General features: G+C 43.3%; 2 protein-coding genes across 3 annotated transcripts; both read left to right on the top strand.

Annotated features, from left to right (window-relative positions):
- Positions 1 to 11,636: 11,636 nt before the first annotated feature.
- Positions 11,637 to 23,444, top strand: SLITRK2 (SLIT and NTRK like family member 2). Of its 2 annotated transcripts, XM_018044268.1 has the most exons (4): positions 11,637 to 11,815; positions 15,559 to 15,612; positions 15,721 to 15,909; positions 16,154 to 23,444. In XM_018044268.1, the coding sequence occupies exon 4, from the start codon at positions 16,197 to 16,199 to the stop codon at positions 18,729 to 18,731; it is 2,535 nt and encodes an 844-aa protein (XP_017899757.1). In that variant the 5' UTR covers positions 11,637 to 11,815; positions 15,559 to 15,612; positions 15,721 to 15,909; positions 16,154 to 16,196; the 3' UTR covers positions 18,732 to 23,444. The 2 variants fall into 2 exon arrangements, with proteins under 2 accessions (XP_017899757.1, XP_017899758.1); XM_018044269.1 differs by lacking the exons at positions 11,637 to 11,815; positions 15,559 to 15,612 and having other exon boundaries at positions 15,664 to 15,909; positions 16,166 to 23,444.
- TMEM257 (transmembrane protein 257) lies at positions 21,385 to 23,444 on the top strand. The gene is given in 3 exon segments (XM_005709480.2): positions 21,385 to 21,441; positions 21,444 to 21,617; positions 21,619 to 23,444. Coding segments are annotated over 3 exon segments (354 nt in total). The 3' UTR covers positions 21,742 to 23,444.
- Positions 23,445 to 24,199: the final 755 nt, after the last annotated feature.

Raw genomic sequence — 24,199 nt, 5'->3', positions numbered from 1 at the left:
TTACTGGCTTGACTGCTCTCTCCCACTTTGGACTCTCCTTTTTCTCCACTCTCTGCCTGTGTCTCCTCCCTACCCTTCCTCTTCTCTACTCAACTCTGTGAATTTCTATGTGTTCTAGACGGTAGAGAACACTTAGGGAACTGATTACTGGCTGGATCTGTCTCTCTCCTTTTGATTCCCGCCTATTATCCTCCTGGCCACCTATGTCTCCTCCCTCTTCTCTTCTCTTCTCTGTATAACTCCGTGAACATCTCTGAGCAGTCCAGTTGTGGAGTGCACATAAGGAAGTGATTACTGGTGAGCTTGCTCTCTCCTCTATTGATTCCACCTCATCTCATTCAGGTCACCACTAACTCCCTCCTCGCTCTTCTCTTCTTCATGTAACTCTGTGAACCTCTCTGGGTGTCCCTCACTTTGGAGAAATTTTTCATCTTTAACCTAAATGTTTTATCAAAGGTGCAGTATAGAAGTCTTGAGACTACTGTAAAAATAAGACTGAAAACCAGAAGCTGGAGGCTTAAGTCCAAACCCTGAGAACACCAGAAAACTCCTGACTACAGGGAATATTAATTGACAGGAGCTCATCAAACACCTCCATACCTACACTGAAACCAAGCACCACCCAAGGGCCAACAAGTTCCAGAGCAAGATATACCACACAAATTCCCCAGCAACACGGGAACACAGGCCTGAGCTTCAATATACAGGCTGCCCAAAGTTACTCCAAAACCACTGACATCTCATAACTCATTACTGGACACTTCATTGCACTCCAGAGAGAAGAAATCCAGCTCCACCCACCAAAACACCGACACAAGCTTCCCTAACCAAGAAACCTTGACAAGCCACCTCTACAACCCCACCCACAGTGAGGAAACTCCACAATAAAGAGAACTGCACAAACTGCCAGAATACAGAAAGGACACCCCAAACTCAGCAATATAAACAAGATGAAGAGACAGAGGAATACCCAGCAGGTAAAGGAACAGGATAAATGCCCACCAAACCAAACAAAAGAGGAAGAGACAGGGAATCTACCTGATAAAGAATTCCAAATAATGATAGTGAAAATGATCCAAAATCTTTCTATTTATTTATTATTAAAAAATAAATTTATTTTAATTGGAGGTTAATTACTTTACATTATTGTATTGGTCTTGAAATCAAAATGGAATCACAGATAAATAGCCAGGAGACAAGGATTAAGAAGATGCAAGAAAGGTTTAACAAGGACCTAGAAGAAATAAAAAAGTCAATATATAATAAATAATGCAATAAATGAGATCAAAAACACTCTGGAGGCAAAAAATAGTAGAATAACAGAGGAAGAAGATAGGATTAGTGAATTAGAAGATAGAATGGTAGAAATAAGTGAATCAGAGAGGAAAAAAGAAAAATGAATTAAAATAAATGAGGACAATCTCACAGACCTCCAGGACAGTGTTAAATGCCACAATATTCAAATAATAGGAGTCCCAGAAGAAGACAAAAAGAAAGACCATGAAAAAATATTTGAGAAGATAATAGTTTAAAACGTCCCTAAAATGGGGAAGGAAATAATCACCCAAGTCCATGAAACCCAGAGAGTCCCAAACAGGATAAACCCAAGGCAAAACACCCCAAGACACATATTAATCAAATTAACAAAGATGAAACACAAAGAACAGATATTAAAAGCAGCAAGGGAAAAACAACAAATAACACACAAGGGGAATCCCATAAGGATAACAGTTGATCTTTCAATAGAAACTCTTCAAGCCAGGAGGGAATGGCAAGACATACTTACAGTGATTAAAGAAAATAACCTACAGCTCAGATTACTGTACCCAGCAAGGATCCTATTCAGATATGAAGGAGAAATCAAAAGCTTTGCAGACAAGCAAAAGCTAAGTGAATTCACCACCACCAAACCAGCTCTCCAACAAATGCTCAAGGATCTTCTCTAGACAGGAAACACAAAAAGGGTGTATAAACTTGAACCCAAAACAATAAAGTAAATGGCAATGGGATCATACTTATCAATAATTACCTTAAATATAAATGGGTTGAATTCCCCAACCAAAAGGCAAAGACTGGCTGAATGGATACAAAAACAAGACCCCTATATAGGTTGTCTACCAGAGACCCACCTCAAAACAGGGGACACATACAGACTGAAAGTGAAGGACTGGAAAAAGATTTTCCATGCAAATAGAGACCAAAAGAAAGCAGGAGTAGCAATACTCATATAAGATAAAATAGACTTTAAAACAAAGACTGTGAAAAGAGACAAAGAAGGACACTACATAATTATCAAAGGATCAATCCAAGAAGAAGATATAACAATTATAAATATATATGCATCCAACATAGGAGCACCTCAATATGTAAGACAAATAAATGCTAACAAGTATGAAAGGGAAAATTAACAATAAGACAATAATAGTGGGAGACTTTAATACCCCACTCATACCTATGGACAGATCAACTAAACAGAAAATTAACAAGGAAACACAAACTTTAAATGATACAATAGACCAGGTAGACCTAATTGATATCTATAGGTCATTTCACCCCAAAACAATGAATTTCACCTTTTTCTCAAGTGCTCACGGAACCTTCTCCAGGACAGATCACATCCTGGGCCATAAATCTAACCTTGGTAAATTCAAAAAAATTCAAATAATTCCAAGCATCTTTTCTGACCACAATGCATTAAATTTAGATCTCAATTACAAGAGAAAAACTATTAAAAATTCCAACATATGGAGGCTGAATAACAACACACTGCTGAATAACCAACAAATTCAGAAGAAATCAAAAAAGAAATCAAAATATGTATAGAAATGAATGAAAATGAAAACACAACAACCCCAAACCTGTGGGACACTGTAAAAGCAGTGCTAAGGGAAAAGTTCATTCATAGCAATACAGGCATACCTCAAGCAACAAGAAGAGAGTCAAATAAATAACTTAACTCTACACCTAAAGCAACTAGAAAAGGAAGAAATGGAGAACCTCAGGGTTAGTAGAAGGAAAGAAATCTTAAATATTAGGGAAGAAATAAATGCAAAATAAACAAAGGAGACCATAGCAAAAATCAACAAAGCCAAAAGCTGGTTCTTTGAAAGGATAAATAAAATTGACAAAACATTAGCCAGACTCATCAAGAAACAAAGGGAGAAAAATCAAATCAATAAAATTAGAAATGAAAATGGAGAGATCACAACAGACAACACAGAAATACAAAGGATCATAGGTGGGACGATTTGGGAGAATGGGAATTCTAACATGTATACTGTCATGTAAGAATTGAATCGCCAGTCCATGTCTGACGTAGGGTGCAGCTTGCTTGGGGCAGGTGCATGGGGATGACCCAGAGAGATGTTGTGGGGAGGGAGGTGGGAGGGGGGTTCATGTTTGGGAACGCATGTAAGAAAAAAAAATAAATAAATAAACATAAAATAAACGTAATAAATAAATAAAAAAAAAATAAACTCAAAAAAAAAAAAGAGACTACTATCAGCAATTATATGCCAATAAAATGGACAACGTGGAAGAAATGGACAAATTCTTAGAAAAGTAAAACTTTGCAAAACTGAACCAAGAAGAAATAGAAAATCTGAACAGACACATCACAAGCATGGAAATTGAAACTGTAATCAGAAATCTTCCAGCAAACAAAAGCCCAGGTCCAGACAGCTTCACAGCTGAATTCTACCAAAAATTTAGAGAAGAGCTAACACCTATCCTACTCAAACTCTTCCAGAAAATTGCAGAGGAAGGTAAACTTCCAAACTCATTCTCTGAGGCCACCATCACCCTAACACCAAAACCTCATAAAGATGCCACAAAAAAGAAAACTACAGTCCAATATCACTGATGAACATAGATGCAAAAATCCTTAACAAAATTCTAGCAATCAAAATCCAACAACACATTAAAAAGATTATACACCATGACCAAGTGGGCTTTATCCCAGGGATGCAAGGATTCTTCAGTATCCACAAATGAATCAATATAATACACCACATTAACAAATTAAAAGCCATAAGATTATCTCAATAGATGCAGAGAAAGCCTTTGACAAAATTCAGCATCCATTTATGACAAAAACTCTCCAGAAAGCAGGAATAGAAAGAACATACCTCAACATAATAAAAGCTATATATGACAAACCCAAAGCAAACATTATCCTCAATGGTGAAAATTGAAAGCATTTCCCCTAAAGTCAGGAACACGACAAGCGTGCGCACTTTCATCACTACTATTCAACATTGTTTTGGAAGTTTTGGCCACAGCAATCAGAGTAGAAAAAGAAATAAAAGGAATCCAAATTGGAAAAGAAGAAGTAAAACTCTCACTGTTTGCAGATGACATGATCCTCTACATAGAAAACCCTAAAGACTCCACCAGAAAATTACTAGAGCTAATCAATGAATATAGTAAAGTTGCAGGATATAAATTCAACACACGGAAATCCCTTGCATTCTTACACACTAATAATGAGAAAATAGAAAGAGAAATTAAGGAAACAATTCCATTCACCATTACCATTGCAATGAAAAGAATAAAATACTTAGGAATATATCTACTTAAAGAAACTAAAGACCTATATATAGAAAATTATAAAACACTGGTGAAAGAAATCAAAGAAGGCACTAATAGATAGAGAAAAATATCACGTTCATGGATTGGAAGAATGAATATAGTGAAAATGAGTATACTACCCAAAGCAATTTATAGAATCAATGAAATCCCTATCAAGCTACCAACGGTATTTTTCACAGAGCTAGAACAAAGAATTTCACAATTTGTATGGAAATACAAAAAAAAAACCTCAAATATCCAAAGCAATTTTGAGAAAGAAGAATGGAACTGGAGGAATCAACCTGCCTGACTTCAGGCTCTACTACAAAACCACAGTCATCAAGATGGTATGGTACTGGCACAAAGACAGAAATGTAAACCAATGGAACAAAATAGAAAGCCCAGTGATAAATCCAAACACCTATGGACACCTTATCTTTGACAAAGGAGGCAAGAATATACAGCAGATTAAAGACAATATCTTTAACAAGTGGTGCTGGGAAAACTGGTCAACCACTTGTAGAAAGAATGAAACTAGAACACTTTCTAACACCATACACAAAAATAAACTCAAAATGGATTAAAGATCTAAGCGTAAGATAAGAAACTATAAAACTCCTAGAGGAGAATATAGGCAAAACACTCTCCGACATAAATCACAGCAGAATCCTCTATGACCCACCTCCCAGAATATTGGAAATAAAAGCAAAAATAAACAAATGGGACCTAATTAAAATTAAAAGCTTCTGCAGAACAAAGGAGACTATAAGCAAGGTGAAAAGACAGCCTTCAGAATGGGAGAAAATAATAGCAAATGAAACAACTGACAAAGAATTAATCTCAAAAATATACAAGCGACTCCTGCAGCTCAATTCCAGAAAAATATACGACCCAATCAAAAAATGGGCCAAAGAACTAAATAGACATTTCTCCAAAGAAGACATACAGATGGCTAACAAACACATGAAAAGATGCTCAACATCACTCATTATCAGAGACATGCAAATCAAAACCACAATGAGGTACCATCTCATGCCAGTCAGAATGGCTGTGATTCATGTTTGGGAACGCATGTAAGAATTAAAGATTTTAAAATTAAAAAAAAATAAATAAATAAAAAAAACAAAAACAAAAGTCTACAAGAAATAAATGCTGGAGAGGGTGTGGAGAAAAGGGAATTCTCTTACACTGTTGGTTGGAATGCAAACTAGTACAGCCAGTATGGAGAACAGTGTGGAGATTCCTTAAAAAAACTGGAAATAGAACTGCCTTATGACCCAGCAATCCCACTGCTGGGCATACACACCGAGGAAACCAGAATTGAAATAGACACGTGTACCCTAATGTTCATCGCAGCACTGTTTATAATAGCCAGGGCATGAAAGCAACCTAGATGTCCATCAGCAGATGAATGGATAAGAAAGCAGTGGAACATATACACAATGGAGTATTATGCAGCCATTAAAAAGAATACATTTGAATCAGTTCTAATGATGTGGGTGAAACTGGAGCCTATTATACAGAGTGAAGTAAGCCAGAAAGAAAAACACCAATGTAGTATACTAACGCATATATATGGAATTTAGAAAGATGGTAATGATAACCCTATACGTGAGACAGCAAAAGACATACATATGTATAGAATAGTCTTTTGGATTCTGTGGTAGAGGGAGAGGGTGGGATGGTTTGGGAAAATGGCATTGAAACATGCATAATATCATATATGAAATGAATCGCCAGTCCAAGTTCGATGCATGATACTAGATGCTTGAGGTTGGTGCACGGAGACAACCCAGAGGGATGGTACGGGGAGGGAGGATGGAGGGGGATTCAGGATGGGGAACACATGTATACCTGTGGCGGATTCATGTTGATGTATGTCAAAACCAAGACAATATTGTAAAGTAATTAACCTCCAGTTAAAGTAAATAAATCTATATTTTTAAAAAGAAGCTGATATCACATCTGAGTAATAAATCATCAAGATTCAAGGTAGAAAACAATCCTTTCTCCTCTCATTGATTTGCAATGACGGTTGAATGCTGCATCTAGCTATTACTTGGAAATGATTTTATTTACTTTCTAAATCTTACCTTCCCTCTGAGTCCATAATTTCTAAACCCTGTTTCATTTTGTGCAAATCACAAGTTCAGGATAGATCTGGAGTGTGTCATTCTTGCTATTTTTGAATATTAATGGCTTTGTCATCTTCACAAATGATGACTTTTTAAAAATTTCAGAAATACTTAATGCAAATCCTTAGTAGCTGCTTTTCTGACTGTAACTCCTTAGAACTGGGCAACTTGTGTGCAGACACTTTTGAATGTTCCAGCAGAGTCAGCATTAAACTCTCTGCCACAGCACATACTTTACCATATATTTATACTAGCCAAACATAAATACATAAATAAAATAAACAGAACTTAGTACAGAGGCTCTACTGCATTATACCGCTGCAATAATGTGCAGTGTCAAACCCAATAAATTTGGTTTCCTCCTGAGCGCATTAGGTTGTAACTCCAGACCAAAATATAAATTCCAGCTGCAGCAAGATTAATAGGGAAGAATGTGTCAGGATAAATGAAATACTTACTAATGCTGTCCTAAGTCTGATCTGTAAAATCTATGGCTTTTGCCATGTATATTCCCTCCCAAGTCCAGTAAGCTTAAATATGGTTCTAAGTGATGAATCACTCTACTTAGTCACCATGGATGGATGGAGGTCTGGTACCCTCAGTGAACAGGTGCCATCACTAAGTGACATTTGATTTGAATACAATCAGTTGAGAGCTGTAAGTTTTACTGTAACTTTGCACCATATGCACTTCTCTTTTCCCTCTATTCTAGTCTCCCTCTTTTTCTTTACTGCTTCCTTTTCTTTTTTCGGGCTCACTGTTCCTCCTTGGCCCGATCCACTATATCAGTGTTTTTTAAACTGTGAGATACAATCTATCAGTCCTTGATGAAATCAATTTAGCAGGCCACGGCCAGCAGTTTTTAAAATCAACTACAATAGAGTATTTCAGGGTGCATGGCTATGACAAGAGGACTACTGCTTCAGAAACTCTGGTTTCAACCCATGACAGTGCCCTGGGTCATGATGGAAAATATCTTTCTTCACAAAGAGCAGTAACAGTATGTGTTGTCTGCCTCCATTGGTAGTATTTGGGGTCGTAGAAGTGGTGGGCAGGCTTCAGGGTGAGGCAGACCAAGAAGCAGGGCATCAGGGAGCCTGGGCTCTTGGTCTTGCTCTGTCACTATGTCATCATGTACATTATGTTACTCCATTTTGTTTAAGTGTGAAATAAACATATCGTACACACATACCATATATATACATATACACATATACATACATAAAACTATATATATATATATATATATATATAATAGATAGTATGCATATACTGCTTAGTTGCTCAGTTGTGTCCAAATCTGTGCAACCCTATGGACTGTAGCCTGCTAGGTTCCTCTGCTCATGGGGTTGTCAAGGCAAGAATAGTGGAATGGGTTTCCATTGCCTTCTCCGGGGGATCTTCCTGACCCACGGATTGAATCCAGGTCTCCTGCATTGCAGGCATATTCTTTACTGTCTGGGCCACCAGGGAAGGCCAAACATATAGTACATGTATATAAATATATAACATACTGGTGCTACTGGAAATTGGGAAAAGCCAGGGATGCTGCTAAACACATTAAGTACACCAGCCCTCCACAGCAAACACTGATCTGATCCAAGAAGTTAACACCCTGATATACACACATAACTATGTATTTGAAAAAAAAATCTAGGGAAAAGATGAAACGTTTTCAAGTTTTCATTTGAATTCCTGACATCATACAGCTCCAATGAGAAGAGTAAAAAATCTTTCAAATCCTGATTCTATTATCCAATTTCAGGTAAAATGATGCTTTCTCACTAAAACCATTGCCTTCTATCAATTACTTTTCTTAAGAAAGGAGTTTAGGAATTTCTCATTTCAATATTTCAGCTCGCATATGGGTACTCATCCTTACTGACTCCATAGGACAGGTGGTAATACCCAGTTTTGCACATGGGGAAACTTAGGGACAGGATCTACCCTGGAATTTGAACCCAGGTCACTGGTCTCCAAGGGTTTGGATATGAGTTTGATTAAAAGACAAACTGCTCTGGGTCCTGGCCCAGCACTATTCCAACCAAGCCAACATGCCTGCCAAAATAATCAAAATAATTGCATTGACTTTAAAAATATCCAGACTTTCAATAGGATCAGAGAACCAACGTCTACAATATCCTTAAAACTATAATTACCGGTATTAACGACATGTCCTCTGTGTCTCATTTCTTTATTTAGGAATTTGTCTGTCTCCGTCTGAACACTTCTTTGAAACCTTTGGTTTAAAGGGACACTATTTTCAGAAAACACCTTACACTGGTTTTAGATTTACTGACTCTGCATGAGGTCTCTACTTGGTCTTATTTTGCAAAATTTTAAAAAAATTTCCAGCCCTGCATAGGTGTGGAAAGGTAGAGAAGCAGCATTCTCAGGCAAACTGTGTACTCTCAGTAACTGGGCAACATTTGCATTGTCTTGGTAATGTCTTCACATTTCAAAAATTCATCCTATGTGAAGCTTCTGACTTTCTCTTAAATTTAGCTTGAAATTTCAAAAGCCCAAGCAAAATTTAACAAAATTTTCTGTATTGCCCCAGCAGCATTGTAATCAGGGATCTCTAATCCCTTTGGTAACATAAACTCATCAACTGAGTTCAGCAGACAAACACAGAGATGCATTCACAGTGCCACTACAGCAAAGAATCAAGAATGTCATTTTTACTAATTCACACACATACATTAATACACATGTCTTTGATATTCAATTACATCAAGAATTTTCCCTGTAACACAGAAACTTTTAGAAAACGCAGTACGAAACAGCTTTCCAACAAATTGGTACATTTAAATCTTCCACACGCTTCAAACTCCCTTCTGTAATTATCTATGTAACAATGTTCATAGGAAGTTCTGTATTGCTCCTGATTTTGTGTGCATGTGTGCATTCAGGGTATCCTTTGAAATAGCTATTCACCTACTTGAAAATGTTATGCTGACAAAAAGTCTGCTCTTTTTCATCTTACTATCAGTGCGGTCTTGTGCAGAAAGGCAGGCTGCTAAGTGCTTTTCTGAAGGCTGATAAAGATATTAGACTTGCTTACAAGGCTGATTAAAATGGATGCAAGCCCATTTTACAAGTTTCTACTGGGCTAAAATAAAATAGCATGTTCCTCATCTCATCTGTATATATAATGGCTTTTGTGTGTGTCCCCTGTAGTGAGGGACGCACCACTCATCTCAGTAAACTGTGTCTTTTTTTCAGCATGAATGTGTCATTATTTCTGCCTTTGAATAGCCCCTCAGCTCTGTGCCTTGTAGTTGTTTATAGCCCCCATTAAATGACTACACAAAAAGATGACACCGTCGGAAATGAGGTAAAGACAGAAGAAGAAACAGCATTAACTGTTCTCAGTAATAATATAATGAGTTCAGGCTGCTGCTATAGTCATAGTGAATGGGTTTTACAGGAATAAGGATATTGAAGAAAAGCAATGTTTCTGACTATGTAACTGTAAATAGCCTGCCCATGTGCATATGTGAGAACTCTGTTATTCTGAAACTGCTTGTCTGAATGGCAGGGGAATCTCAAAAAGGCTTTCTCAGGACTGAAGTCAATAAAAGGAACAGTAATGCTCCTTACAACCTCAGAGATATAAGAGAAAATTCTCTGGACTATTACTAAAATAAAGTCTGCCTATGTGCATAAGATTATCAGTAATTTTCTATTAAAGAGGCCCAGAGTGGTCTGCTTAGAAAACCATTAAGAAAAGAAAGCCTAGAAGAGAAGGAAGAAGCACAAAAGATTCCCCAGGGTAAGGACAAGAATGAAGTGGAAGTTTGTGCCAGGAGAAAGTGGTTTAAACGTGCAGGAAATAACCTTGAAACAGACAAATTGCAGTGCAGATTCACTAGCCCAGAGCTAGTTTTTGCTCTAATGTTGCGTCTGTCTCCTCCCCTCAGCTCTCCTTCTCTGCCACCAAGTGAGCGGATTTCTGAAGAACTGGGGTTTTACAGACTCTGTAGGGAGGGAATGAAAAGGATAGGGGACAGTGATGACTCTCCTTACGGCTGCTCTGCTCCAGGACTGAGGGGAGAAAGTCTCGGTGCCAACGCATCTACTACCTGCTCCCATCTTCAATGAATACAATTGCAACTTTCTCCCGGAGACCCAGGGAAAGCGGGTGTGGAAGGAACCGCAACGCTCTGGGCTTTTGCGCACTTCCCTCTGGAGCTATCATGACCCTCGCCTATAGAATCTTCCCGTGATCAAAACACAACCACCTGGACTACTAATCAGAGAGGAAAGAAAGGAGAAAGCAGAAAGGCGAGTGGCCCCGAGTCCGCTCCAGTCGATCCAGGCAACCCCGTGAAGAATGAAAAGAATCAAACGGAACCAGGGATTGGGCCGTGGCAAAAGACTGGCTCTGGCGGACGCTGGTGTCGCCCGGCTCCACGTTATATGGAAACGCCGTGTTGACTGCCTCGTCAGGGGTCCTTACATATCTGCCCGCGAACGGCGAGCCCCGGCGCTCACTAGTTAAGGGGGCGGCCGTCCCGGACGGTGCCGGCTGGGAAGCTGGCCGCTTTCAGTTGTCCATAACTTCCACCCTGAGGTCTCAGTGGCCCCTCGCCTACGGTCCGGACCCCGTGCCAGCCTGATGTCACTTGACCGTGTCCGCGCCGCAGCCCCTGGTGAAAGCTGCAGGGGCTGGGCAGATTTCCAGGCGAGAGGGGCCGCCGGGAGGCGGGAGCTGCGCGCCGCGGCACAGGTCAGAGAAGCCGAGACAGGCTCGTTTGTGGGCCGGTCCATTGCCGTCCGGGTGCAGCGCAGTGACATCTGATCTGCGGGGTGATTGATAAGCGCGGGAGGGGGTCCGCCGGCCCGCCCTCCACATCGCCTGCCTCCACCCCCTCCCGCCTCCTCCCCACCTCCCTCCCGGTTCCCTCCCTCCTTCCTGCCGGTAGCGCTGCCCGGCGGCGAGCCGCTCCAGTGGGGATCTGCCTGCCCTTGGGGGCGCCGCCCGCGCTCGCCGCCGAGCCTTTGCTCCCGGGCCGCGCCGGGCTGAGGCCGCGCCGCCTCCCGCGCCTCCCCAGCTCGCGGATGCCGGGGGCGCCTCCGGGGGAAGCTCCGGGCAGCGCGTTCGCCGGGTAAGTTCTGAGCACTCGGGGACGCCGCGGCGACGCGGCCGGCCAGCCGGCTCCCCCGGCAGAGGGAACAGGCGGGGAAAGACGGCGCGATCCGCCGGGGACCGCCCGCGGGTGGCCGGCCGTCCCCGCTCTGGCTGCCTGGCCCCGGGACCGTCCGTCCACGCGAACGGGCGTGGTCCGGCTCCGGGCGTCGCGCGGCCACCCCTCGGGTGGAGGACGCGGCGACCGGGGCTCGGGAAGGGGGCGGCGCGGCGCGAGCAGCCGTCGCGGCGATGGAGGCGAGAGAGCAGGAGGGGGCTGCGTGAGTGGTCGGGCCCGGGGCTCGGCCTCGGGGGACTTGGCGGATTCCTGGGTCCCTAGAAGAGCTCTCGGGAAAGGCTGGACCGGGGGAGGCGGAGCGGGGGCCTAAGGCTGCTGGCGGGCGGGCGGCGGAAGCCCCCTCCCCGGGCCGGCCGGGCTCTGTGAAGACCCTGGCGGCCGGGGCAAAGTGGGGCTGCGCGCCCGCCCGCACTTGCCGCCGGCGGCCCGGAAGATCCGATCCCCGCTTCACTTGGGAAGATGCGAGGGAGACCGAGGCGGTGGAGTCCCAGTTTCTCCCTCCATCGCCCCCGCGAGGACAGGGAGCGTTTGCCCGATTTTAGCGTCCGCCTCTGCCTCCCTCGTGCTTCGCGTTCACTTGGTCCCTTTCCGCCGCCCCGGGAGCCGCTGTCCCCGGCGAGGAGCCGCGGCGGCGCCTTTCGACTCGCGGGGCTGAAGGAAACTTCCTTAAAGTGCTTTCCGGCGTGGAGGTTGATTTGTTCCCCGTCACTGTGTTTGGGGAAGCTGCTGCAGCAGCCCGGGGACCGGTGGGAGATGCGGCAGTGGTGAGAGGGTCCACCGACCCGAGTCTGAAGGCAACCGCGGGAGGGTACCGCTGCCGCCCCCGCGGGGTCCCCAGTGCCGCTCCCCCAGGCAGCCTACCGCGTCGTCTCTCTCGCCCCGTGATGTCGAGGATTTCAACCGCCTCAGTCATCCATTGACGAACCCCCGCCCTAATTCCTAGTAGATGCTGTCCTAAAACATTATTGACACAGTTATCCGTGTCCTGCAGGAAATTATGATCTTTGAAAACGAAAACTCATATTTGGTATTTCACTTTCAAAATTTTTGTTTTTAAGAACACATTTCAGTAAATCACCACCACCACCACCAATTCACGGTAAGCAGGAGTGAGTTTTCTGGAGAACTGCTGGCCTGGGACTCAGAATCCCTGGGTTCTGTTTCTAATTTTATAGATTCTTGAACTTAAGCAAGTCAGCACTTCCCCTGGTTGAGGAAATGTCCTCATCTAGAAAATGAATCTGATTGCAAAGGTATTGTCCAGCTCTCATGTTGGCTTCTACTTCAGTGAAATATTAACCTAATTAATAAACGTTTGTTATATGAATGACTGAATAAACCATCTCTCTCTAGGAACTCTGTATATTTAACATTTGGAAATATGTAGAAACAAATGTCCCTCTGCTCTGGAAGGCAGTTTAATCGTGCTGGCACTTATTCCACTGGCATCTAATGATGTAGTTGCCAGGCTGGGTGGGAGGCTATGCCCTCCCTCTCTGGGGCAGTTCCTCTACTGTTGCCCTTTAGCAGAGAAAAGGGAAATCTGAGGGCCAAGAATAAAACAGTGTTGCCCAAGGTGAAGCCAGAATTACTGGATGAGGTTGGGCTCTTCCCCAAAGGAAAAGGAGGGGAAAGACGAAGGCCTGCGACCAATTGTGGAGGAGACTGGCCAAAGCCACAGGTTGCTTGGGGAGGGAAAAGCTTGTCTTGGTGGGACAATTCTAGGACATCAGCTTCACAGGAAAGGAAGAGGGGAGAGGCAGGGGGCTTGCTGTTCTCTGAAGGCTGATCACCTCTGCCAGTGCCTCTCTGCCACCCTTGGCCCAGCCATGGGACCTTGTGTGGACTGTGGCAGACAGGGCCCAGGAGGCAGGGAAGAATCAGCTGAAGTGTCTGGCTGAACTGGCACATAGCTCGGTCAACTCTTCCCATTCTCTTCCATCCATTACTTTTGCTGCCTCATCTCCCCCATTCTCACCAGAGGCAGTCCCTGGCCCATCTGGGCCATGGGCAGACATTCCCATTTTGCAAATGGACTCCAACTGAGCAACTTAAAAGTTGCCTTAAAAGAGGACCTTAAGATAATTAGGGGAAAACGAGATACTGAAGGCAAAAAGCCAACACCTGGCCAATAATAATCCTGAGGAAAGGTTATCCGAATGCAATTGATTATCAGAGCTGGGAGGGGCCGAATAGTCCACCCCCTTGTGCCAGTGGGGACAGGAAGATCCAGAAACAAAGCGACACACCTGGCAACAGAACTGGACAGGGGGCCAGGTCTCCTGAGTCTCAGGCTAGGACTCGGGTCATCCCTCTTCTTTCTCAGAAGCCAGTCTTCCTGCATTGGTAGCTTCTGTCCCCCTGGGTCCCTGGCTCCTGCAGCCTGGAGGGCTCTGCCCCCTTGTGGACTGGACTCCCACCTAAGGCGCAGCCTGGCAGTGCCTGTCTGACACCCACCCCTCTTCTCCTTCCTTCAAGCGAAGAGTACACGTTTAAACCTCATTATCTGGCTAAGTATAAACCTCAGGGGGAGAAGGGTTTTGTTGTTGTTCATCTCAGTCTATAGGCTAACGTTGTTGGGCTGGCTGTCAGAATCCAGGCAAATATCTAGCCAGTCACCACCCAGAAAGTAATTCTCTGGGCACTGAAACAAAGCTCTGAATGCAAAGCATAGAACCCCCGGGAGAACTCCTCGTCCTCCCACACAGGCACACTGGTGCACACACAGCCCGCTCTCCGCACCAAGAGCATCTCAGCTAGGAGGCTGGCAGGCGGGTTCAGTCCTGTAGCAAAGAGGCGCGCGAGCGCGGGCGCGCGCACACACACACAGACACACACACACGGAAGATGGGACACACTCGGATGATTTGACACACACACAGAGTCCTGTAGCAAAGAGGCACACACACACACGGAAGATTTCACACAGACGGAAGATGGGACCTCTGGTCCGGAATCTGGAATGAGACACCAACATCCCCGCCCCCCTCCCCAAGTCCCAGTGAAAGGGCCAGGAGGGAGGGGCAGGTGGAAGAAACCACTTGGAAGGGCCCGAGGCGTCCCGGGGGTACCAACCCCATAGTGGGGCCGCTCCTGGAGAACCCCCTCTCCAGGAGCTCCGCCAGCCACCCGCCACCCGCCGGGCTGGAGGTGGAGGAGTTCTGAAGAAACTGACGCAGCCGGGATTCGAGCTTGGCGAAGCCACTCGCTGGGAAGGGAAGCGTCTGCCCTTCCCTCCCCCGCCGCGCGCCCTCGCTCCCCCGCCTTCCCCCTCCCCCGTGACGTCACCCCAGCCCTGTCCCGGGGAACCCGCAAAGCCTCTCAAATTCAAACTGCCAGGCGCACTGCTGCCACTACCGCGGGACTGGAAGTGCGCGCCCGGGCTCGGCCGCGCCGCCGCCAGCCGACCCGGCCGGCCGGCTTCGCCAGCTCCGTGCCCAGTCGCACCCCCCGGGGTCCCCGAGGACTCAGCTGCCCGCCGCTCGGAGCGTCCTCGGCCTCTCCTGCCGCCTGCCAGATTCCGAATTCGTGCGCACCCCCATCTCCCCACCCCCCAGCAAAATTAAATCAACTGGCAGAAAGCAGAGCATCCCTCCGGAAGCAGCGGCGTCCCCTTTTACCTTGCTCTTCCTCTCTTTCTGAAGATGCTAAACTACCGGCGGACTGCAGAGGAGAGGGGTCCCGTCTTCTCCTGATGCGTGAGTAACCGACCCCCCGCCCCAGCAACCCACGCTGTCTTTGCTCATCCACCCTCTCCCCTCCCCTCGCCGCCACTCCCCTGATTTTCCCACCCCCTTTTTGCGCAGTTAAAAAAAAACAAAACAACAACCAAAAAAAAGTAGAGCAATTTCTGCTGCGAGCCCAGGACGGGCAAGCCGCCCGAGATAGCTTCAAGATATCCCCCAGGGGCGGAGGAGGAGGCGATGGGCTGGATTTAGTAGGACAACTCGGTTACTAATGACTCCGTGGCTGGCTGCCACCCGCCTGGAAATCAGGTGCAAGCATGTGGGTGCCGGGACGCGTGGGTGGGTCGGTGGGTGGGTGGGCCGGGGGTGGGGTGGGGAGGGGAGGAAAGCAGAAACCGCTGGGGAAAAAAAACCGCAGTGATTTCTTTCGGCTTCGCAGCCCACTCCCCGCCGTCTTCCTCCCTCCCACGCCGCCCCCTCGCTTTGCCATTTTAATCCGGCCTCAGTGTTTCTTTCTCCTCCGCCTCCCACTCTCTCTCGCCCCCCGCCCAAGGTTTGCCTGTAGGTACCTGAGCTGACCCCGAGGGCGACTAAAGATGCTGAGCGGCGTCTGGTTCCTCAGCGTGTTAACCGTGGCCGGGATCTTAGAGACGGAAAGTCGCAAAACTGCCAAAGACATTTGCAAGATCCGCTGCCTGTGCGAAGAGAAGGAGAACGTCCTGAATATTAACTGCGAAAACAAAGGATTTACAACGGTCAGCCTGCTCCAGCCCCCCCAGTACCGAATCTATCAGCTCTTCCTCAATGGCAACCTCCTGACCAGACTGTACCCCAACGAGTTCGTCAACTACTCCAATGCAGTGACTCTCCACCTGGGCAACAACGGGCTGCAGGAGATCCGTACCGGGGCGTTCAGCGGGCTGAAGACCCTGAAGAGGCTGCACCTCAACAACAACAAGCTCGAGGTGCTGAGGGAGGACACTTTCCTGGGCCTAGAGAGCCTGGAGTACCTGCAGGCCGACTACAATTACATCAGCGCCATCGAAGCGGGGGCCTTCAGCAAGCTGAACAAGCTCAAAGTGCTCATCCTGAATGACAACCTCCTGCTATCGCTGCCCAGCAATGTGTTCCGCTTCGTCCTGCTGACCCACCTAGACCTGCGAGGGAACCGGCTGAAACTGATGCCTTTTGCGGGGGTCCTCGAGCACATAGGGGGCATCATGGAGATCCAGCTGGAGGAGAACCCCTGGAACTGCACATGCGACTTACTTCCACTCAAGGCTTGGCTGGACACCATCACTGTTTTCGTGGGGGAGATTGTCTGTGAAACCCCCTTCCGCTTGCATGGCAAAGATGTCACCCAGCTGACCAGGCAAGATCTCTGCCCCAGAAAAAGTACTGGCGACTCGGCTCAGAGGGGCGGCCACGCTGACACACACATCCCGAGGCTGTCACCTACCCTGAATCCTGCTCTCAACCCGACCCGGGCTCCAAAAGCCAGCCGACCACCCAAAATAAGAAACCGTCCCACCCCCCGGGTCACAGTGTCGAAGGATAGGCAGAGCTTTGGCCCCATCATGGTGTACCAGACCAAGTCCCCGGTGCCCCTCACCTGCCCCAGCAGCTGTGTCTGCACCTCTCAGAGCTCTGACAATGGGCTGAACGTCAACTGCCAAGAACGGAAGTTCACCAACATCTCCGACCTGCAGCCCAAACCCACCAGTCCAAAGAAACTCTACCTGACAGGGAACTATCTTCAGATGGTCTATAAGAACGACCTCTTAGAATACAGTTCTTTGGATCTGCTGCATCTAGGCAACAATAGGATTGCAGTCATTCAGGAAGGTGCCTTCACAAACCTGACCAGTTTACGCAGACTTTATCTAAATGGCAATTACCTTGAAGTGCTGTTTCCGGCTATGTTTGATGGGCTGCAGAGCTTGCAGTATCTCTATTTAGAGTATAATGTCATTAAGGAAATTAAGCCACTGACCTTTGATGCTTTGATTAACCTACAGCTGTTGTTTCTGAATAACAACCTGCTGCGTTCCCTGCCTGATAACGTATTTGGGGGCACGGCCCTCACCAGGCTGAATCTGAGAAACAACCATTTTTCTCACCTGCCAGTGAAAGGAGTTCTAGATCAGCTTCCGGCTTTTATCCAGATTGATCTCCAAGAGAACCCCTGGGACTGCACCTGTGATATCATGGGACTGAAGGACTGGACAGAGCATGCCAATTCCCCTGTCATCATCAATGAGGTGACCTGTGAATCTCCCGCGAAACATGCCGGGGAGATCCTGAAGTTTCTGGGGAGGGAGGCGATCTGTCCAGACGGTCCGAACTTATCAGACGGAACCGTTTTGTCAATGAATCACAACACAGACACACCTCGCTTGCTCAGTGTGTCTCCCAGTTCCTACCCTGAACTGCACACTGAAGTTCCACTTTCCGTCTTAATTTTAGGATTGCTGGTTGTCTTTATCTTATCTGTCTGTTTTGGCGCTGGCTTATTTGTCTTTGTCCTGAAACGCCGGAAGCGGGTGCCCAGTGTTCCCAGGAGTGCCAACAGCTTAGATGTAAGTTCCTTCCAGTTACAGTATGGCTCTTACAATACTGAGACCCAGGATAAAGCAGACGGCCACGTCTATAACTACATCCCTCCACCTGTGGGCCAGATGTGCCAAAACCCCATCTACATGCAGAAGGAAGGAGACCCGGTGGCCTATTACCGAAACCTGCAAGAATTCAGTTACAGCAACCTGGAGGGGAAGAAAGAAGAGCCAGCCACACTTGCTTACACTATCAGTGCCACAGAGCTGCTGGAAAAACAGGCCCCGAGAGAGCCCGAGCTGCTGTATCAGAATATCACTGAGCGGGTCAAGGAGCTGCCCAGTGCGGGACTCATCCACTATAACTTTTGTACCTTACCTAAAAGGCAGTTCACCCCTTCCTATGAATCTCGACGCCAAAACCAAGACAGAATCAATAAAACCGTTTTATATGGAACTCCCAGGAAATGCTTTGTGGGGCAGTCCAAAGCAGACCACCCTTTACTGCAAGCTAAGCCGCAATCAGAACCAGACTACCTCGAAGTTCTGGAAAAACAAACTGCAATCAGTCAGCTGTGAAGGGAAATCATTGACAACCCTCTGGCATCAAAGGATGCTGCTCCAAACTCTTGGAAGCTGGGTGTTTGCTTTTGTGTGTGTCTGTTCTCCCTTTCTCAGCCTCAGTGGGGGACTTTGAAGATGTTTGGGGGATGGGGTGAGGCAATGATACTGCTTTTTCAAGTTTTCCTTTAAATTATTTCTCTCTTGCTCTCCTCCCTCCCCCACTTTCCCCCCCTTCTCTCCTTAGGAATCATCATTGAACATGAATGTTTCTACAGTGCATTTTTTCATATACTTTATGGTTGTGTTTCCTTTTTATTTTTCCAGTGTGGGAATGGGAAGAGGAGATTATAGTGAATGAAGAAACAGTAAGCAAACTTTTCAAATGAAAATGGATATTTAGTATATTTTGTAGAAGATCTCCAAAGATCTTTTGAGACTATAAATTCTTTTGTAAATAATGATATATGGTATTTCGGACTTCAGTTACCAAGCATAGCCACTGGGCATCACTTCTTCATGTTAAAGTGCCTTTGCACTTTAAGTACATTACTTAAATGTTGCTTTTAGCTTTGATAAATTGAACATATTTTAATGTGTTGTATTTTTGAAATTAAAAACACTGTAAAATAGATTGAAATGTCAGCTATATTAAGTCAACGTACAGATTGCTTGAGTTATAGAAATCAGCTTGTCATCAAATGATTCTAGTTCTAGGACTTTATAGATTTAACTGTAAAATGTTTCCTTTCCTTTGGGTTTGTTCTAAATGATTTTATTTAAGTCAACTATGGGGATTTAACAGTGGACTAGAGGTAATAAACCACCTCAGTTGGGATTAGTAATTCATTAATAAAATATATTTAACCCAATATCAGAGTGAATTGAACAATTAATGCCCTTCTGTAAATCATTTTACACTAACCTGGTCAGTGTTTTAGATTATTTTCCTAATAAAGAGTACATTACACAACTTGTAATATATTTTCATGCATTAAATTAGATATTTTTATATTTAAATGAAAGAGTCTGTATTTCTAACTTTTAAATTGAAATTAATATTTTTTCTGCCTATTGAAACATTTTCTATAAACACACACCAGTAGAGGCCGCCACACACCTCATTGAATAAAGACATACGAGCCATTAAATACCTTGAAGGAAGACTTCAAAGGTGAGATTTAAACGTCCCAAGTAAGTTCTCTGCAAATTCAAGGCAACAGAGACAAATGTATACGTTACTTGCAATTTCTTTTAGGATTAAAGGTTAGACTCAGAATCCATCTCAATTTTCCCACTTTCAGAGAGAGCAGTGTTTTCCTCTTGAGTTTATGGAAGCGTTAACAGGGAGCTATCAAATGATGTACCCTGTAAGTCTCCAACGCAATTAATAAATGCCTAAATGGAGAAAGTAGGCATCTTTTCTTCCCCTGCCTTCGTCAGGCCAGTGTTGCTTGAATTTTTCCTTGACTTAACCAAGCTTTTCATTTTGGTGTTAGAATTAAAATGATTTGAACTAACCAAGTCTACATAACATTTATGAAGCCTTATTAGCCTGTAAATAATTTTTAGATGCAAATATTATTGTGTGATTTAAACAAACAGCCCTTCTTTACAACAAAAAATAGTTTTGTTTTGTCTATTGTAAATCCTTATGCAACTGGGGTGGTGATCTGCATATAAAGTAGTCCAGCTTTTCAGTTCCTTATTAAAGCAATTGATGGCATCTGAAAGAAGCACACTGTTTCCTTTTCATAAATAGGTTACTGCACATAATAATCCTTTATTATCATGTGGAAATTGAAGTGGATCCTGATGACTTACTTTTAAAGCTTTAAAATGACTAATAGTTTATTGTCTGTCACTATAAACAATTCATGTGATAGGCTTTCAATTAGAAATTACTTAAATCCAAATTATTTGGATTAATAGCTACTGGTGCAAAATCATTTTTTTAACAATAGAAGGTAATTGTGTATATATAAATGTAAAGGACATTCAGGAAAGTGAATGCCTTTAATACCCTAAAATCTCTGAACATCTACAGTGACAAGCTTACATGTTCATTCTTTGATTAGAGATCATAATTCTTATTTAAATCCATTAGATTGAAGTTTAAAATGGTGGGCTGAAATGATCTACAGGAAGGTTAATGTCCAGAGATTTTACATTTCCTAGAAGAGGGGCAAGAGTGATATGCCAGTTGAACTTGGAGATAGCTCCCAGAAACCATCTCCTCTTATATATATAAGGATTACAAAAAGACTGTCGTGTCTGCTCTCATTTGGTGCAATGATAAATACAGAACACTGAGGTAGGTATTTGAGGGAATGATTATGAAGGCAAATTAATGTCCATCTTCTATTAAGAGAGTTTTTTGGTTTAAACTCTATGCCTAGAACCACTGATGTGGTGATTCCACTTCAATGTTCATATTCTCCTGAAAATAAAGTCATTCCTGTAAAATACTAGTCTCCATAGAAAAACTAATTCATTCATTTTAAGCAGAGATAGCTTACTATTCATTTAGTTACATGGTTTTAAAGCGGCCTCCTGGAAGAACTCAGATTCATAAACTCTTTTGCTTAATAACTATGGTTTAATTTTAAATTCTCATGCTTCTTAGATGTGTACTTTATTTTGTATTAGGTCTTAAGATGAAATTGTTTGAATGTGGTCCAGAATATTTCATTTAAAGGCATAAAACACCATACACTGTGAAGCTTTATTTTTTTTAATGCAATCACAAACACTTTATGTTTTTTAACTTATTAGCATCCCCACTGATTGTATTGTTTTGCTTTATCCACTTAAGTGCTTTAAAACATATTTTATATTAGGATTTTTATTTTTATCTCCTACAGCTAGATTTTGCTATTTCACTTTTATTTCACATGCAGCTTGTAATGGGTATGAGCACAAGCACAGCGAAATGGTTCCAGCCAGCAAAATGCGATCTCCCCTGGCCCTGCCTGAAACAGATCTGTATATCTGGCAAATGGTAATTCCCTCTGATTCTAGCTTTTAATGAGTTGCTTCTGCTGTTTCTGAATATACCTGTGTCTATGTTTGTATCAAAACTCTCAAAAGCACCACTTCTCAGTCTGGATACAATTTCCAAAAGTCTAATTTGCTTCTGGACTTTGGTCAACCTGTGTGCCTTGTTACTTCCCTCCAGCAGTTGGTGAGTAAGGAAATTACCCTTCAGTTTCTTCTGTTTTATCCTCTGGCCTCTAAGGTGATTTAATTTTTCTAAATATTTTCATTTCATCAAGGGATCAATATTCTATGGATTTTACAAAAAGGGTCTAATGAAAAAGAGGAACGTTCTGTGATTTCTCAGACTCTGGAAATTCATTTTGGATGTACACATTCCAGAAACAGAACTGGATTAGAAGCTAAACTAAAGGAAGCCTTCTAGACAATTCTCCTAATCCAGTCATTTCTTCATTCATACACTAAGTAATTGAGTGCTTGCTTCCTAGGGGCCAGGCTCTGTGCTGTGTGCTAAGAGGGTGCAGAGATACAGTAGTCAGGATCTCTGCCCACCCCCTCACCTCACACCCTGAAGAGAGCTTAGTACTAAAAAAAGGATAACCTTATCTGAATGACCATCACCTGAAAAGACAGTGGGGACAGCAGTGAAATGCAGGAAGTTGAGTTTTTGAAGATGATTTTGTGCAATGAAGTATAACATTGACACATCATGGGCTACCTACTGTGTAACCACTATTAACATCATTTTAGAATTACACAGCTAAACAGGGAGAACACCCACAAAAATAAAAACAAATTTCTGCAGAATAAGGCCCAATATTATGGCCTGAAAATAGCTATATACTTCTGCTATCTAAAGATGTACATTGTAAAGATGAATCCCCAAATTGTAAATACAAAAAATCACAAACATACTTATAATTTTGGAATATCCATGTTTTAAAGGCAATATTGACTTTCTATTTCAGTGGCTTAAAATATAACATTTTGGCTTAAGTGTCTTTTACAAAGATAATAAGACACCTAAGTCCTGAGAGAAAATTAAGTACTGTATATAGGTGTACTTTGCTTCACACAATAGTTGTGCAAAAAGTCACGTGTAAATTGAAGTTTTGTAAGTTAAATTGTATTTTAAAAGCATTAGGAGAGCTGCCATTTAGAGGAAACTTGTGAATCAATCCTTTTATAAAGCAGAAAACCATTTTATAATACAAATAGTCTGTCTAATTTATCTTTTTTGTATGTTTGGAGTTTCAATATCGACTTTGCTTAAAACACAGCCCACCTGCATAATAAGAGTGTGTTTTTCCAGTGCTGCTTGTGCTACCAGTTTCTTGGTTGCTAAGGCCTTATACTTGAAAATCCGCTGCAGTTTTGTGTGACTGGAGCTATGAAGCGATTCTCTGAGGGTGCAGTAGCATTCCTGAACAGTCCAAGTAGCCAACCCATTTCAACTCCATTGACTACAGGACTTTTCTGCTCCACAGCATCTTCTCTGTCAGACGTGGCCATGATTCATTAGATGGTAGAGTGACTCCTGTATTCACATCCTATAAAGTGCTTAGAGTCACAGGTTTTATAATAAATATATGTGATCATGTAACCATATTAAACTGCATGTGTGTTGGAATTTTTTAGCAGTATTTTAGCTTGAAAGTACTTGTACAAATACTATTAGATTTAGTTGCAAATAATTGTTCTCAAGTTGCTGGAATAAATGGAAAATGAAATGCACTCTCGTGTAAATAGACTTCTGTGCCAAATAGTGACATCGTTTCAAAAAAATGAGTGCCATATTTTGGGTTGTTAATAAGGAAAATGAAATATTGAAAATGTGATCAAATGATACTGTGTTTTATTGGATGAACTTTATATAAAATTCTTTTTATGCTATAGTTAGCTTTCAGTTAATAAATATTCCCTAAAAATGAACATTTGAATTAGTTAGAAAAATTATTTAGACTCTTGAGAAGAGTTGATAACAAAGTATTACTGGAACCATTCTCTTTGCCTTGGACTATACTGTTCAAATATTTACAAATTAAGGTCTTCTTTGTATTATTAGAATTTACATATAAAGGGTAAATGTCCTTTTAAAAACATACTAATACTTTTCTATGAATGCCCATTGGTATCAGCCTTAAAAAATTAAAAGTAGAAAGAACAATAAAACAATTCAAATAGAGATCTCTCTAGGAATTGAAAATCTGATTTCACACTGCCCTCACCACACACACCAACCCATACAACAGCCAACTGTTTTTAATTACAAAATTCTGTCTAATACCATAGGTGATTTAATACTTTAATATCTATTAAATGAGAAAGATTGGCATGAAAATCCAAGAAATAGAAATTATGAATTCATTAAAGAAGATGTTATAACTGTATTCCCAGAGACTAGAGTCAAAATGAGTGAGAGAGAGATGCATTTGTTGCTGTAATCATGGTAATACTATAGCAAAGTGACTTATTTGGTATTTGCATTG

This window comes from Capra hircus (genome assembly GCF_001704415.2).
Source record: "Capra hircus breed San Clemente chromosome X unlocalized genomic scaffold, ASM170441v1, whole genome shotgun sequence".
Taxonomy (NCBI): Eukaryota; Metazoa; Chordata; class Mammalia; order Artiodactyla; family Bovidae; genus Capra; species Capra hircus.
This window is presented reverse-complemented; position numbering and strand designations above follow the sequence as displayed.

Excerpts from the sequence above, each read along its gene's own strand:
- SLITRK2 (XM_018044268.1), top strand. The coding sequence starts at position 16,197 with ATGCTGAGCGGCGTCTGGTTCCTCAGCGTGTTAACCGTGGCCGGGATC.